Source organism: Sciurus vulgaris, assembly GCF_902686455.1.
Source record: "Sciurus vulgaris genome assembly, chromosome: 11".
Classification (NCBI taxonomy): Eukaryota; Metazoa; Chordata; class Mammalia; order Rodentia; family Sciuridae; genus Sciurus; species Sciurus vulgaris.
In genome coordinates, this window is record NC_136472.1 from 41,308,354 (window position 1) to 41,323,281 (window position 14,928).

At 32.9% G+C, this 14,928-nt stretch overlaps 1 protein-coding gene across 1 annotated transcript in view; it reads left to right on the top strand.

The window, feature by feature from the left end:
• The window catches only part of DCDC1 (doublecortin domain containing 1), a gene marked incomplete at its 5' end in the record, with an annotated part of 513,039 nt that overhangs the window by 222,982 nt on the left and 275,129 nt on the right, over nucleotides 1–14,928 (top strand). The window contains 2 exon segments of the mRNA XM_079105478.1: nucleotides 3,726–3,818; nucleotides 12,478–12,648. Coding sequence (XP_078961604.1) covers nucleotides 3,726–3,818; nucleotides 12,478–12,648 — 264 coding nt within the window.

Sequence of the window (14,928 nt, forward strand, 5' to 3'; positions counted from 1 at the left end):
CTTTTGTATATTAACAGACCATTGGAAAACTTGTCAATATGTATGAAAGCTGATTATCCCATTGCTTATGGTAAACTGTATTGCCTATATTGATATGCATGTAAAGTATGGATCAAATAATTTACTAATAGATCAATAGTTGCTGGTGAAAAGTTTACATTTCTGATATGTAGATTCAGTTTTCTTGTCAGATCATGTTTATTTATTAAGGGCATTATACACAACATATTATCATATACTTCATATTTGAATTAGTAGTTGTTCTGAACATGGAAAAAAATGACTTGGAGAACCACAATTCAGAGCCACAAGGGTTTGGATCGGCTAATAGACTTTTTCCCTTTTGTTAGTACCTATGTGGAATGTGGGTATGAATTATGTGGGCAGAACAGACCCACTGGTTTGAATTATCAAACTTTTTCTAAAGATATTAATGATTGTACTCCAGAGTGACCAGTTTGAGTTATTTTTCTGTAAAATATATTTTATCTAGCAATCATATACAAGTTATTATACAATCTACATGATTTTTTATAAACAAACTTCAAAATATTTTGAAGAGAGGTAAAAAGAAAAGTCATCAGCTGTTAATGATGCATGTAACCTAAGTTCACTGCTATTCTAACTAACTGTACTTCTGCAACAGGAAGATTTTAGCATGTTCTCCTCTTTAGGGTGTCCATGGGAAAGCTTTCTTAGTCAACAAATGTTCAAAGAATTCCTCAAGATTAAGATTACTTTCAATTATGTCACAAGGGGCCACATGTTTTATATAGACTTGTATATTATTCAACCTTAATCTTTCTGGATTTTAGAGAGGGGACAATGCCTGAAACCTTAGCGTTAATAGTTTTAAATAAAATAGATATAATTCAAAAGGTCACAACCAATGCAAGTCATTTCATTGGAATCTGTTGATACACTTTTGTGGAGGTTTTTTCTTGATTCTTAAACTGTTCAAGGTGAATTTATTCATTTTTATCTTCTGTTTATCTAACAATACTGTTTCCCTGAAGCATTTTTGTTTAGTTTTCTTTGACAAATCCATTATGTTTCTTAATTCTTCCCTTTCTGCTATATTGACTAGTCTCTTTCTTGTTCTATTCTGGTTCCCATTAATACTGAATGAGTCCAACTTTAACTTAATTATGGATGTCTAATGTTTTTTACGTGTTTTTAAAATCTTACCAGCAGACCTGGCAAAAGTGGTGAATTAAACTTTGCCATTTAGCTTGTTAGATTTTGATGTGAACGATGAATATTTGGAAGCATTTTCTCACATTTAAAAGGGCCAAGATAACATTTAGAACAAAGTAGGTTTCTCCTTCTCCAACTTGCTAGGGATTTGGCTTTTCACAGTTACATACAAACTTCAGCTATCTTTCTGCTTGTTTTTGAATTTTAATTTTTGAACTTTTTGCCCTCTTCAATACATGAAAAATCAACCTCAAGAAACCTCAACAAAAATTTATTTAATATATTTGAGAGAAGGACTGCAAATCAAAGGCAACTAGTTTAATAAAAAAAACAGGATATTAACATCAAAAATGACAGAAACAAAGAATCCTACTATTGTTATCGTGTTGTGGATTTTGAAGGAAAGATACTATTAGAACTGCATATTATTAATACATCAGGGTGAAAATTCACACTTTTCATTTGACCTTTCACTCTCAATAATTTTCTTTAAATGATCACATTAAAATATTTCTCTTGGTGTGGTTGTCTATTTCCAGAATAGGCCCCATCTAAATATGTTTATATTTTGTTGATGATTTCTTACTCTTACTGGACTCCTTTGCTGTTGGACACTATGAACATTATGCTTTTCCCTCCATTTCTGTAGACTGGTATAGTGCTCCTTTGGAATTTGGATGTTAGAGTGGAGGTGATTTTTTCCAACTGTGATGCTTTCAAAGGTAAAGAATTTTTACCTGTGAAATAGTTATTTGAAAGCAGTTCTAAATGCCGCAACCCTGGGAAACGTCATTAGAATCTGACCTACCTACTGTGGTACCAAAGAATTTTGTGCTTTTTTTGTTTTGTTTTGCTTCCCTTTTTAAAAGATCTGCTCTGAAAGTTTTTACACTTGGAAATTAACTTTGATCATGATAAGGTGATGAATATTCTCCAATTGCTGCCTTCTTTACCCTTCTCCTCCTGAGATAAAAACTCCCCTGATAATGAACCAGAGACTTGAGGCCAGTATGTTGTGCCAGGGTTCACACATATGCTTCCATGTGTGGAACTGAACACTGTATTTAAGTTTTTGTTTCTTGTATTACTTCATCAAAGGAACAGATATTCTCTGGAGAAAATGATCCTAAGACCAGTCTTATATGGTGATTTAAAAACAAAAACCAAAACCAAAACCAAATAAACCTATAATGGTTCTTAATCTGAAGCAGGGATTGGCCAACCCCTGCCTGCAGGCCAAATTCAACCTGTCACCTATTTTTTGTGTTTGTTTGTTTGTTTGTTGTTGTTTAAATTTTACTGAAGCCTAGCCATGCTCATTCATTTATGCATTGTCTATTTCATGCTACAGTGGCAGAGTTCAGTAAGTAAACAGAGACTGGATGCCATCTCCCATTCCCCAAAGCCTAAAATATTGACTGACTGCCCCTTTATAGAAATACGAGTCAATTCCTTACCTGCAATAATCATCAGATCACCTAAAGATTTCTGGACTCCACCCTTCTACCAAATCAGAATGTCTAAAGGACTGAACTGTATCATACATCACTGATAGGATGTTCACAGCTTTGATTCTGTTTTTCTAACTTCTATGCACAGCTAGATTAAGGACGACATGTTGAACCTGCATCTCCCGCTTTATCCAAAATAAAAGGGGGCACAGGTCTTCAGGCAGGGTATGGATTAAAGATACATGTTAATTCAAACATGATTTTCCAGAAATACAACAGAAAAATCTTACTTATAACAGCAACATCAACAAAACAAAACTTAAAAACATGGTTATTATTCATTTTTAGCCCAATTCTCAATAAGGACATATGGTATGGCAAGTTCATTGTTTAAGAGTTACTAATATTGTGTTCAGGGGTTCGCTATCAGTTCTTCTTCTCTTTCTTTCTGTTAATGTCAGTATATTGAGTAAATATTACTGAGTTTAGCTTTTATTGTTTGTTGAAAAATGACATTTTGTTTCCATAGATTATTTTTAAAGTAATAGAGCCATACTAGACGACCTTTATCAGACTTTGTAAATGGAGTAGGTTGGAGGTAATAGGTATGTAGATATATGATACTTTGTTATGAAATAGTATCACTTTACACATTCTAGAGTGATACTTTTATGTCTTTGGCTTCTTATCTTGATGTAAAAGCAGGCAATTTCCCCCCTACTTGCACTGAAAGGTTTTAATAGAGAATATCAGTCTAAATTTTTTAAAACATTGTGAGTTCATTTTAAAAATGCTTTAAAAAACTATCAGTGTTGAATGTTTGCATTTAGGGACGTGCCCTCCCAAAGTCATGTTTAGTAACCCTAAAAAAAAACAAAGAGAAATAAAAAATTCAGTGTGTTAAATGTTTTAAATATATAAATGAACTTTCTATTCAATCTAAGCAAGTTAATTTTCATATATGTAAAGGCAAAATTAATACAAATTCCCTTTAATAGTATGCTAAATAAGTTGTTTGAATAAAATTTGCTATTAGGAGTCAATAATATTTTCATGTCATTTATTTATTTCTTTTAGTTGAGTTTGGCCTTCAATGATGAAAAGGAGAAAATAACAGAAAAAGTCATTCTTTCAATGACAGCAAAGGAGCACCATAAAGCACAAGAAGAAGTAAGGGAGTTATTTTGTAACTATATTAAAATAACAATGATTTAATTTTAAAATTAAGTTACATTTTACTTTGGATATTATAGTTATTCAACTATTGTTAATTGATAATAACATATGATGTAAAAAATCCTTGACATTATTTTACTGATACAGACAATCTGAAATATCATTGTGTGCTTGAAAGAATGAATCAAATCGGGATTTTCTGAAAAATGTTTTCTGACTATTTTCTCATAAATTTCCTAAATTAGTAAATTATTACATGTAACTTGAACCTGGAAATTGTAAAACATGTCAACACAGGGAAAATATAAATTGTATTTAAATTTTTAATAAATCTAGATCTGTTTTTTATTATGTAACTTCTAAGAATAAAATTATTGTTCTGAATTTTAGGTATGCTAACAAGGTTATCTTTTACCAAGGGAAAACTGTAGTTTGCAATGTGAAGTGTAAGAAAGCTAATCAAGATTCTGTAGACAATATATAATGAAGAACTATTAAATCAAACCTTTTTCTCTCCAAAGCTCATGCTGTGATGTTGACAGCATATTCCATAAATGAAAGAATAATACAAAATAGGTATTAGACAAAAGGGGGAAATTATGTAGTTTTCTAGAATGAAAAAGCATTTAATCTTTCTGAGGAATAAACATAAATTTGCTAATTTTCATGTATTACTGTCAGTGTATAAACTCTATAAGCAACTTAAGAAATATGATAATGTGAAAGTTACAAAATAAACTATTCATATAATTTTCTTTTGACACTTCGGCACAGAAGTCTATCCAAGCTTTAGGATTTTAATATTTTGTCATCATTGTGATTGCATCTTCTTCATTAACCATATATTTCATAAGAGATGAATAAATATACTGCATCAAACTCTTCTGTGTGATTTCAACTCTTACACAAAACTATAATAATATTTGGGACATGTATGTCTGGTATTAAATATGATAGTGTAAATATTGATTAGCATTGTCAGTAGTGACTATTTCATAAGAAAAGTTAAACTTGAATCATTTCTAAAATGCAATAAATAATAGTTATATAGATTTCAGTTATAGTTCTGTCTCATTCTACTGAATAATAACAAGTTATGAGACTAAGTTACTATTACAAACGTAAAAAAAATCATTCTCGATGTGTTTGTAAAAGGTGTTTTCAGAACTGGAAAGTTTTAGTACATTTCACAATAAATTTAAAATAAATATGGCACGTATCTTATAAATTTTGAGAAATGCAAATGTCTCTCTAGATTTATCAGTATAATTAAAATTATCTTTAACAGAACCAGTTAATATTAGAGATTAAATAGGAAATTATCTAAAAGAATAACAGTTTAAATGTTTTCCTCCTTCCTCATTATAATTATTTTGCCCTTTGATATTTTATGCAAAATTATAATTTCATTGAAATTGAAAAGTTTAGTGGATCAGAAAAATGATCATTATGCTAAATATATAATTTTTAATTCTACCTTGTTAGCAACATTAGAAATACAAATTGTCCCCAAAGTACACTAATGTCTATACTTCTTTGGTATTTCTTCTTTATATCATCATCTGCATATTTAACACCTCAGTGTTCTTTCTATACAGTACTTTATATGGTCATCTACTTACTTTATCAGATATGGCTCAAAATTTCTTTTGTGTTCTTCAAAAATCAAAGATCTGACAAAAGGGTGTGTGTATGCATGTGTGTATGCATGTGTGTGTTTGTGTGTGTGTGTGTAATAATCTCTAAATATATTTGACAATCTATGAAAATAGTTTCTTTTTTTAAAACAGCAGAATCCCCAAAGAGGCTATAAGAATAATTTCTAAGAGATTACTTGGAAAGCATATATATTAGTTTGGATGTGTAAGTTCTAGTGTTTTTATTTAGAAAAAGTCTGTGACATCAAGTTTTAGTTTTAATTCACATACAGAGATGTCAAATCCTGATGGAAAAGAAAAATAAGAAATTTGAGGGAAAATTATGTTTTACATAAATATAACATTCTGTACATATCTCAAACCAAATTAAACATCATACACATAAAATTTATCTCCTCTTCTGCTGACTATAATTTTACCTTAAAATTTTGTTTTATTTCATGAAATTTTCCACATGAAAACTGGGAGTAATAATGTACACATCATACAGCCACTTTAAGAAGATGATACATGTTAAAGTAAGCTTCTTGGAAATTTGTATTAATTTATTATTGCCATTTAAAAAGTGTGCTATTTTAGAATTTCTGAAAAGAAGAAGCCAAGGTGGAATTAAATAGGTATGGATTTTATTGGAAGAAATGCCAGTCCTTAATAAGGTTGAGAGATCTGTCAGACAAAAATGTAGACCTAACCCCAAGTAAGGGAGAGAGGAAAGAAAGATTGGGTGGAAGCATCTTAGACCACTGTGCAGTCAAGAAAGGTTCGGCAAAGCTGTTAGTATATCCTTGAGTCAAAGTTGGCCATCAGAGGAATTCTGTGACTCTCAAGGATGCATCTGACCTAGTATTCCCATCAGTACAAACTTGGTGATGGATTTCAGGAGCAGAGTAGTTGGGACCCTTGGTCAATTGTACACCTGTAGTTAGAGGTATGAGGCACAGTCACTCGTCAAAAGGTACAGTTGACATTTTTCTTGTTGCCATCAACATATGCCTATTTCCAGGTATGTTATAAAGACACTTAAAATGCCTCTATTTTTAATTGTCCCTTCCTTCCCCTATGAGGGGAATGAGAATGGGGATGTTAAACTGTTGAATAGGCCTAACGGCAGCACATAAAGGACCTCTGGTTGGAAATAGGTTAAATCTGTCTGGGAAAGTTTCAAGGAAACTATTTAAAAAATTGGCAGTAAAGTGCTAGGAATAAGTGGTGCCACACACTTCAGGTTCCCTGGTAGTTACACTGCACCTCAACTTCCAAATGAAGAGATGCCTAACCTTGCTTACAGCCTCCCATGTCTTTTTCAGTCTTTGTTTATCAATTCTGGGTTATGTTTACTTTTCAACCTAAATCAAAACAAAACAAACAAACGACACCCCCCTCCCAAACTGTATTCTTGGGCCTGAAACAAAGAAGAGATTTTGGAAGCTTTAAAATACCATTTTAATCTCTCTGCCCATCCCCTTGACTCATCTTAAATATGTTGTTAATTAAAAAGTTTCTTGGTCTGAAGTTGAAGTACTGATCTGACTTTGAGATCATCCTGTATGTTATATGCCACAATGATGTTCCTAGCATAGAGGCTGCCGCCCTTTGTGATGATTTCAAGTGACAGTTCTGTGCAAAGTGCTCTAGAATTCTCTTTAGTAATATGGGTGGATTCAAAACCACAGAGAATTCAGGCTGACAGCTGAACCCATCACTGGAAAAGCCAGAAGATCCTCAAAGCCTCATTAATAATAGCCAATATATGATATTCACAATGTATGGCTCAGAAATGCACATCCTCATTAAGTATACACTTCAGAATGATTATAAGCTGAACAGTATTTTGTGCTGACTATAAATCATCTTGAGAATTTAATTGAATTCAAGAGTTGCATGCATGTGTCATATAAATATGGTCAAACTTCCCTATGTGTTAGGTAAAACCTATGTGTATGTCTATAAACATGTGAACATTTGCATTCTGTCAGAAGTTTGGCTTCTTTCCTCACCAGAATATTCATTTTTTTTTTCGCTACCTTCTGCTCATTTGTCACTCTCCCAAATTCTGTACAAGTGTCACTTCCGTGCTGCATTTCCATGGAGAATGAGTAGGCTTTCTGTTGCACAATGAGATGGTGCATTTTTTCAGCATATGCATACGTAAGCCTTCTTTTGTGAATGGGACTGATAGGGTCAGATAATGTTTAAAGGGAAAGGCTTTATGTCTCTCAGGCTTCTATGTTTCCACATGGATGCTCCCACACACACATAGATTGAATTATGAACAGACCCATTAATGCCGGGATCACAAAAGGTCAAGTTTTGTCTTCTTTTACCTCTATTCACGTTCCCTTTGTGAGAAAAAAAAAAAAAAGGATTTGCAGGAAAAAAAAGATTTATGGTAAAGAATTTTAAAGAACATTTTTCTCTTTAGCAACATCTGTGATTTGAAAAAAAATCATATTATGTAAAATAAATCAGAAGTATTGTCATTACCTACCTGATTTTAGTATATGAGTTGTTTCATGAGTAGGATTGTCTTTAAGGGTGACATGTTATCATAATAACTGAGAACAAAACATAGCACTTTGAGGATAAAAGACCTTATGAATATGTAAAGTAACAAAATTTGAGTAAAATTGAATGGAAACATTATCAAAATGTCATTGGCAGTGTTCTTGACACATTTTTTCCTACGTTTAAGTTATCTTTGGTAGGACATTCAATTCTGTAATTTTGAATTTAAAGAAACAAGTGATAACTGACTTAATTATGGCTCATGTAATCCTGGGACCAAGGAAAAGAGCAAAAATGATAAAAAAAAAATGTTTTTGAAGCAAGACAGAATTTATCCATATGAAATTTTAAATCTTTAACCAGTAGTCCTTTAGAGTGCAAATGACATCATGACATCATCAATTGTATGGTTGGTTGATTTCTGATGTCACATGAAATCCGCTATCAGTTAAAGGGTATGGATTGTGACAGTAAAACCAGTCATGTATAAAAATGCTCTGAAATCAAAGTCTGAAATTCCTCCTTTCTGTGTGTGTGGTTTAATATAGTACAAGGTAAAGTACATAAAATCAGAGAGCAATGTTATTAACTATCAGAATATATTGCAGGATACTTGGTAGATTTTAAAGGCTGCATAAAATTATATCTTCCTGTATTGCATGATGCTGGGGATAAATTCAAAGAGAACCAAGGCTTTCCAGAAATGGAATCCTCCCATTTAAGACTTTTGCTTCTTGAATTTTAATATCATTGAATAATCATAACAGCAACCTACCTGGCCTGTTGGTGTTTAGCTTTGATATGTTAGCATACTGTTATCTATCATTCAAGGACAGTGCTGTTGTAGGATAGTATGATCAGATGGGAAGATGAGGCCGAAAGCCTCATCTTGACTAATACTTAATCATCTATCATTTCCATTTTTAAATCTTACAACTTTTTAAAAATAGGTTAACAGCACTATGAAAAGCATAAATTCATTCCTTCTTTTAATCAAAGAAAACCATGAAAGAAATCTGCCACTGGATTTTATAGCCTATGAATAATATTGTCTTTTTGTTTTCCCACAGCTTTATCTAATTTAATAGATCTGCCATTTGGATCTGCTGCTTCTATTTCATTTTAAATATAAGTGCATACTAATTGTACCAGAACAATGGGTTTCACTGTCACGATATCATACATGCATATAATGTATGAATAATATTGCCTTTCTTTTAACATTTTTCCTTCTCTTTCTTCCCTGCTCATTTTCCTCATCACCATTTCCTTTTAATTTCTCTCCTTGTCTTCTTTCTTTTTTAATTTATTCTTTCTTTTCATGTTATTTTTCTTCCTATGTCTCTTATGACACCCCTCCCCATACACATACCATATGCTTTCTACTTACATGCCCATGATATCCAAAGTTTTGTTCCAAGTTAAATGGTTGAGCATGAAGGAAGGGCTTCTTTATGAATGGCTAATAGAAATTGCTGTATACATTCAATTTAACCTTTGGGGCGGCCTATTAGTATCCTATTAGATGAGTTATATAGAGTTGCAAAGTCTTAGCAGAAAGCAGAGTATCAATCAGTTTTTGCTAGATTATGCTGCATTGGTCCACAAGTCCCAAATCTCAGTTACTTAAAACAAAATATTATTTCTTGGCCACCTTATATGTTGGCTATAGGTTGTCTGTCTCTCTCTCCAGTATGTCTTTTTCAGTCTGGGACAGTGGTTGAAGGAACAGCTTCTACTGGGACACCACTGTTTTCATGGCAGGTGGAAAGAGCAATGGCAGAACTGATGACTCCTAAAGCTTCTGTTGAGAAGTGGTATATGTTAATTTTGCTCACATTTCATTGGCCAAAGCAAGTCACATCCAGACTATGCTGTCAGTTATATGTCAACTTTTCTGGACCTGATTTTCCTTTTTTGTTAGAGAAGAGTGTTGATCATAATTGATCAAAAATTTTTTGTCTAATTTATTATAACACTTGAGGAATAGAAGGAATGTGTATATGTGTGTGTGTGTGTGTGTGGTGGAGATGGGAACAGTGAACAGTGAGAAGAGACATCTTTTTAGAGAGGAAGGGTCTAGTGGGTATATGAGCCATAAAGCCAGATGGGGATCAGATTATAAAAGGTCTTGAATCTTGAATATCAAGCTGAAAAATCTGGGAGAGTCACTAGAGGGTTCCATTTGCTGTTCAAGGTGGATTAATTCTGTGAAGGCAGAGTGGATTACAGGGGAGAATCTAGGGACTGGGAATCTAGTCAGTAGGTATTTTGGTAATCCAAATTGGGAGAGGGATGAGGAAATGGTGGCTTGGACCAAAGTATTACTTATAAGAAAGGAAAAAGAAGCATAGAAATTTCGTATTTAGATGAGGAGTGTGTAAACTATATCCCTGGGACCAAATTCAGTCCATTGTTTATTTTTATAAATAAAGTTTTATTTGATCACATTCATGCTCATTCATTTGCATATTTTCTGTGACTGTTTTCCTACAGCAACTGTAGGGTTAAATACTTTAACATAGATATTATGGCCCATAAGGTCAAAAATATTTACAATCTAGCCTTTTATTGAAAACATTGAAAGGATTGTTTAAAGGGGGATAGAAGATTGATCCCACAAGAACAAACAAAAGGCAAATGGGAGACCAAAGAAAAATAGGGAATATTTTGAAGTAGGTTGCTTACATACACCTGATCCTTGTAAAGTTCTTGGTAAAATACAAATATAATTGAAGTTTTATAAGTATAAAACTTCACTATATTTAACTTTTAACAAATATATGTACACACACACAAACACACACACAGACACACACACACACACACACATCATAAGGCAAAGCGAAAAATAAATATTTAAGCCACATAGTTAAGAGTATAAACTTGTTTTCAGCAAATTCTCTGAACCCCTCTTTAGAAGGGATAGAAATCAGACTTCATATCAGAGTTGGAGTATAAACTGGGGCAAATACCATGCATATATATTTTTTTTCCAAATGCCATATTTTCAGCTGAGAGAGAAAGAAGATGAGGTGTCAGGACATGAAAGAATCTTAGAGTGTTCAATTTTATTTGTGGATGTTGAAGTGAGTTACAAAATCTACATGGCAGATAGTTGAGAATTTCTATCTGCCTCATATGAAATAAAGGTAAGGATAGGAAAGATGGACCAAGAAAAATATAATTAAAATTTGATATGCAGAAAACACAAATTTTAAAAACAAAACACTCTCATAATATACCAATGCACTGGGCACCTATCTGCTTTAGGCTAGACATTGTGCTGCCTATTCTTTAATCACATTAATTCTCAGTATGTTAGACCAATATTATTCTTCATTTATGCATAAGGATTTTATTACTTGTTCAAAGTCTCCCAGTCAGTAAGTGGGAGAGCCACTTACTTGCAATTTAATGCAAGATTTCAAAGTTGGTCACTGTAAAGCATCACTGATAAAACGGATTTCTGTTCTTCATCTGTTTTGATTATCACCAGGTATTGACCAGTGTTTATGTAAGAATAGAGTCGATTACCCATTATTCTGTCATTTAGTATTTTTTTATTAATGATTTTGGGACATTAAATGATTTTATGCCATACAACTGAGTAATTAAGATGAATTTTCTTTAACAATAAAGCCTGTGAAGCAATAAAAAAGGAATCCAGTCTATTACATAGAATACATGTTCATATAAAACAGCGAAGATCAAAGAAGGGCAATGATTTTTAATTTGTAAACTGTAAGACATTAGTTTGCTGAGTCCTCAGCATGTTTTATTAATAATCCATAAGTCAATTTCATATGCCCATCCTAAATACACTGATTAGAAGTGTATTTTAAAAAATCTCAGGTACATGTTCATAAGTCCATTCTGTTTGTCATTGGTGTATTTTTAAAATGATGTCTAGAACAGAGCATTGTATTTAAAATATGGATATTTTGGAAAATTACATTTATGAAATTTGGAAAAATTGTATTCTAGAATATTTGGGAGAGATAACAGTTTTATGTTAAAGGTCAACAAAGTCTTAATGAATTTAACATAAGTATTAAAAGTTTTAAAGTAACATAGTAAAATAAAGTATTCTAAAAAGGGATATATAGTAAAACAAAATATGGTAGTAGGTTATGTACATTGGATTAAAGTTCTAGGAGGGTTTTATTGTATTAAGCAGTTTAAAAGTCATTGACAAACTTGTCAGATGTGTATGTTCCTTTCCATACCTAGAGAGATTTTTCATTCAGCAATTGAAAATGGCCACGTATTCCATATTACTGAAGTAAAAAGGTTAGACATTTTTCACAAATAAAATTTGTTGATGAAGGAATGTATATATCTCTCTTCTCTTTACTTGAGTCTATATCTGTACTCAAATTCTTATATTGAAGTCATTTTTCCCCATCAGGCTAGATACTCAAAAATATAATAGGTGTGACATCAACAATTACTTCTTGCTAACAACTCTTGTAATTTAACCCCTTCAGGTAAGCAGGCTGATTGATGAATTGCAGACAGCTATCAAAAGCAACAGAGGTCATCTCTCTAAACTTGGCCCCCAATTACAGGCTGAGCAGGAGCAATTCTCCTCTTATGTCTACCAACACATTAAAAGCCTTCCAGCAAACACTCTGGTCCCAGGAGGCCTGCGGCTCAAGGTGGGTGTTATTCTGTGACTCTCGTTGGGTTCAGGCAGAGACAAAAACATTCTTCTGTGTTTGAAGACCCTTGGTAGCATTGCCACTCAGCTAGAATTTCCTTTTATCTTATTGTCCTCTGCCCTAGAGGTAATATTACAATATTATAAGTGGTAATATTACTATTCAGGAAATAGGTTTTAAAAGGAAATATCTACTGAACTTTGAAATGTAGATTTATAATCAGGTTTCTAAACCAATAATTTTCATGAAGAAATTTAATCAGCTGAACATTTATATACTTTTCCAAGAAACATATTTTTCAAAGGAGTCACTGTGTATTTCAGTTTCTAAAAATAACATTTGGAGAAATGGCCAGGCTTTAATAGTTGACAGACAGTGGCAACAGGAATTGGAGGTGAAAGGCCAGGTGACTGATTGATGTTCAAACTACATTTCCAAGGAAAAGGATCTGTATTGGATAAGTGTGACACATGTCTGAGTTCACTTGGTAAAATCAATACTTAAGAATATACTGGGAAAAAAGGTGAATTGGTTATTTGTCAGGACAAGATGGCTAAATATCCTAGACTACTCTGCTATTGCAGTTTAGAGGAGAAAAACAACAACCCATACTTGGCTGAAATGGTTTAGGCGCTTAAAGCTTAGGGAATTTTAACATGTTTGCATTACAGAATGTCCTTGTTATATTAACTCTGTCAAGTTAATATAGTTCTATAACTTCACATCTCACATTTTAAAAGTATATAACTATTAAAATTATTGCTCAAAGTATGGCCCTTTTCCATTTAAAGCATAGTATGATTGCAACTCTTCATTTCCTTTGATTATTTTTAGAGGGATGTGATAATGTTCAAAGTAAATTCTATTTTTTTATCATACTTCATTTCTACAGATCCTATTATTCAGTTTTATTCCATATATAACATTATAAACTTCATGTTTTTCTGTCTTTAACTTCTTTCTTATAATGATATTCCCATATGTATAGTTTGAATGAGAATGTCACCATTAAAAATTGACCTTTTGGGAAATATAATTCAATGTTAAACATGATAATTTATTTCTCATAGTCTGTGCTAGTCAGGTAAGGATTTAGGAAGTGATGTTTAAGACATAGAGGTCAGGCTGGGCTTGGTGGCATGCACTTGTAATCCTGGCAATTTGGGAGACTGAGGCAGGAGGATCACAAGTTCAAAGCCAGCCTCAACAATTTAGCAAGACCCTGTCTCAAAAATAAATAAATAAATAAATAAAGTGAAAAAGACTGAGGATGTTGCTCAATGGTTAAGCACCTGAGGGTTCAATCCCCCACACCAAAAAAAGAAAGGAAAGGACATCTAAGTCAAGGGTTCCTGTATTTCAGTAGCATTGTTCTTTTCAGGTTTTTGACCTAATTACAAACCCATTCTGCCATTTTTCAAATGATCTGAGAAAAACCAGGTGATAGAGTACACTTGCTTTAATGCCATTCATTCCCACTCAGGTGTGTCAGCAACTGTCATATTAACTATAATATGACCTGGAAAACTCTTTTTTCTCCCTCAAAAATTCACTGCTTCTTTCTGAAGAATTTTCACCACTTACTCATATTAGCACATTAACCTGGTAGCAAATGTTTAACTTTAAAATTTCAATTGTTACTTTCGTATATCCCTTAATAGAGTACTCCAATACTGTTTTTATACTAGCAAATAAATAGGAAATTTACACATGCAAAAGAGTCATGCTGTATTTGTAAGTACCACTCTGCTATCTAATCCAATAGCCACTACTTATATGTGGCTATTTAAATTAAAATTAGTTAAAATTTTAAAAAATCCAATGCTTCTAGTGGTTTGCTTAACACTTCTCTGGTTTTAGCACTGAAAATTTTACATCTGGCATGCTGGAATGATTGATTATGCTAGTATTGTCTCTAGAATTCCCTCTCTTCAGTCCCAGGAATTCTGCTTTACGATTGTTGCCTCGTTAGGTAATCAAAAACATTGGCCTCTGCTGCCTCTATCCTCATTTACCCCTTTGAAACATCCAGATTCTCTCAGAAAATAAATTCCTCTTTCAAATCCCAACCTGGACATCGGTCCCACTCTCTCAGGCCTTAGAGCAGTGTTTTTTAATCCTGGATGCATATTTGAATCATTTGGAGATCTTTTAAAAACCTACCAGTGTCTCCTCTGGTCATGGTGGCACACACCTATAATCCCAGTGACTCCAGTGGCCGAGGGAAGAGGATCACTCCCTACAGTTGACCACCCTGAACTGTAGTAGTAAGTCCCG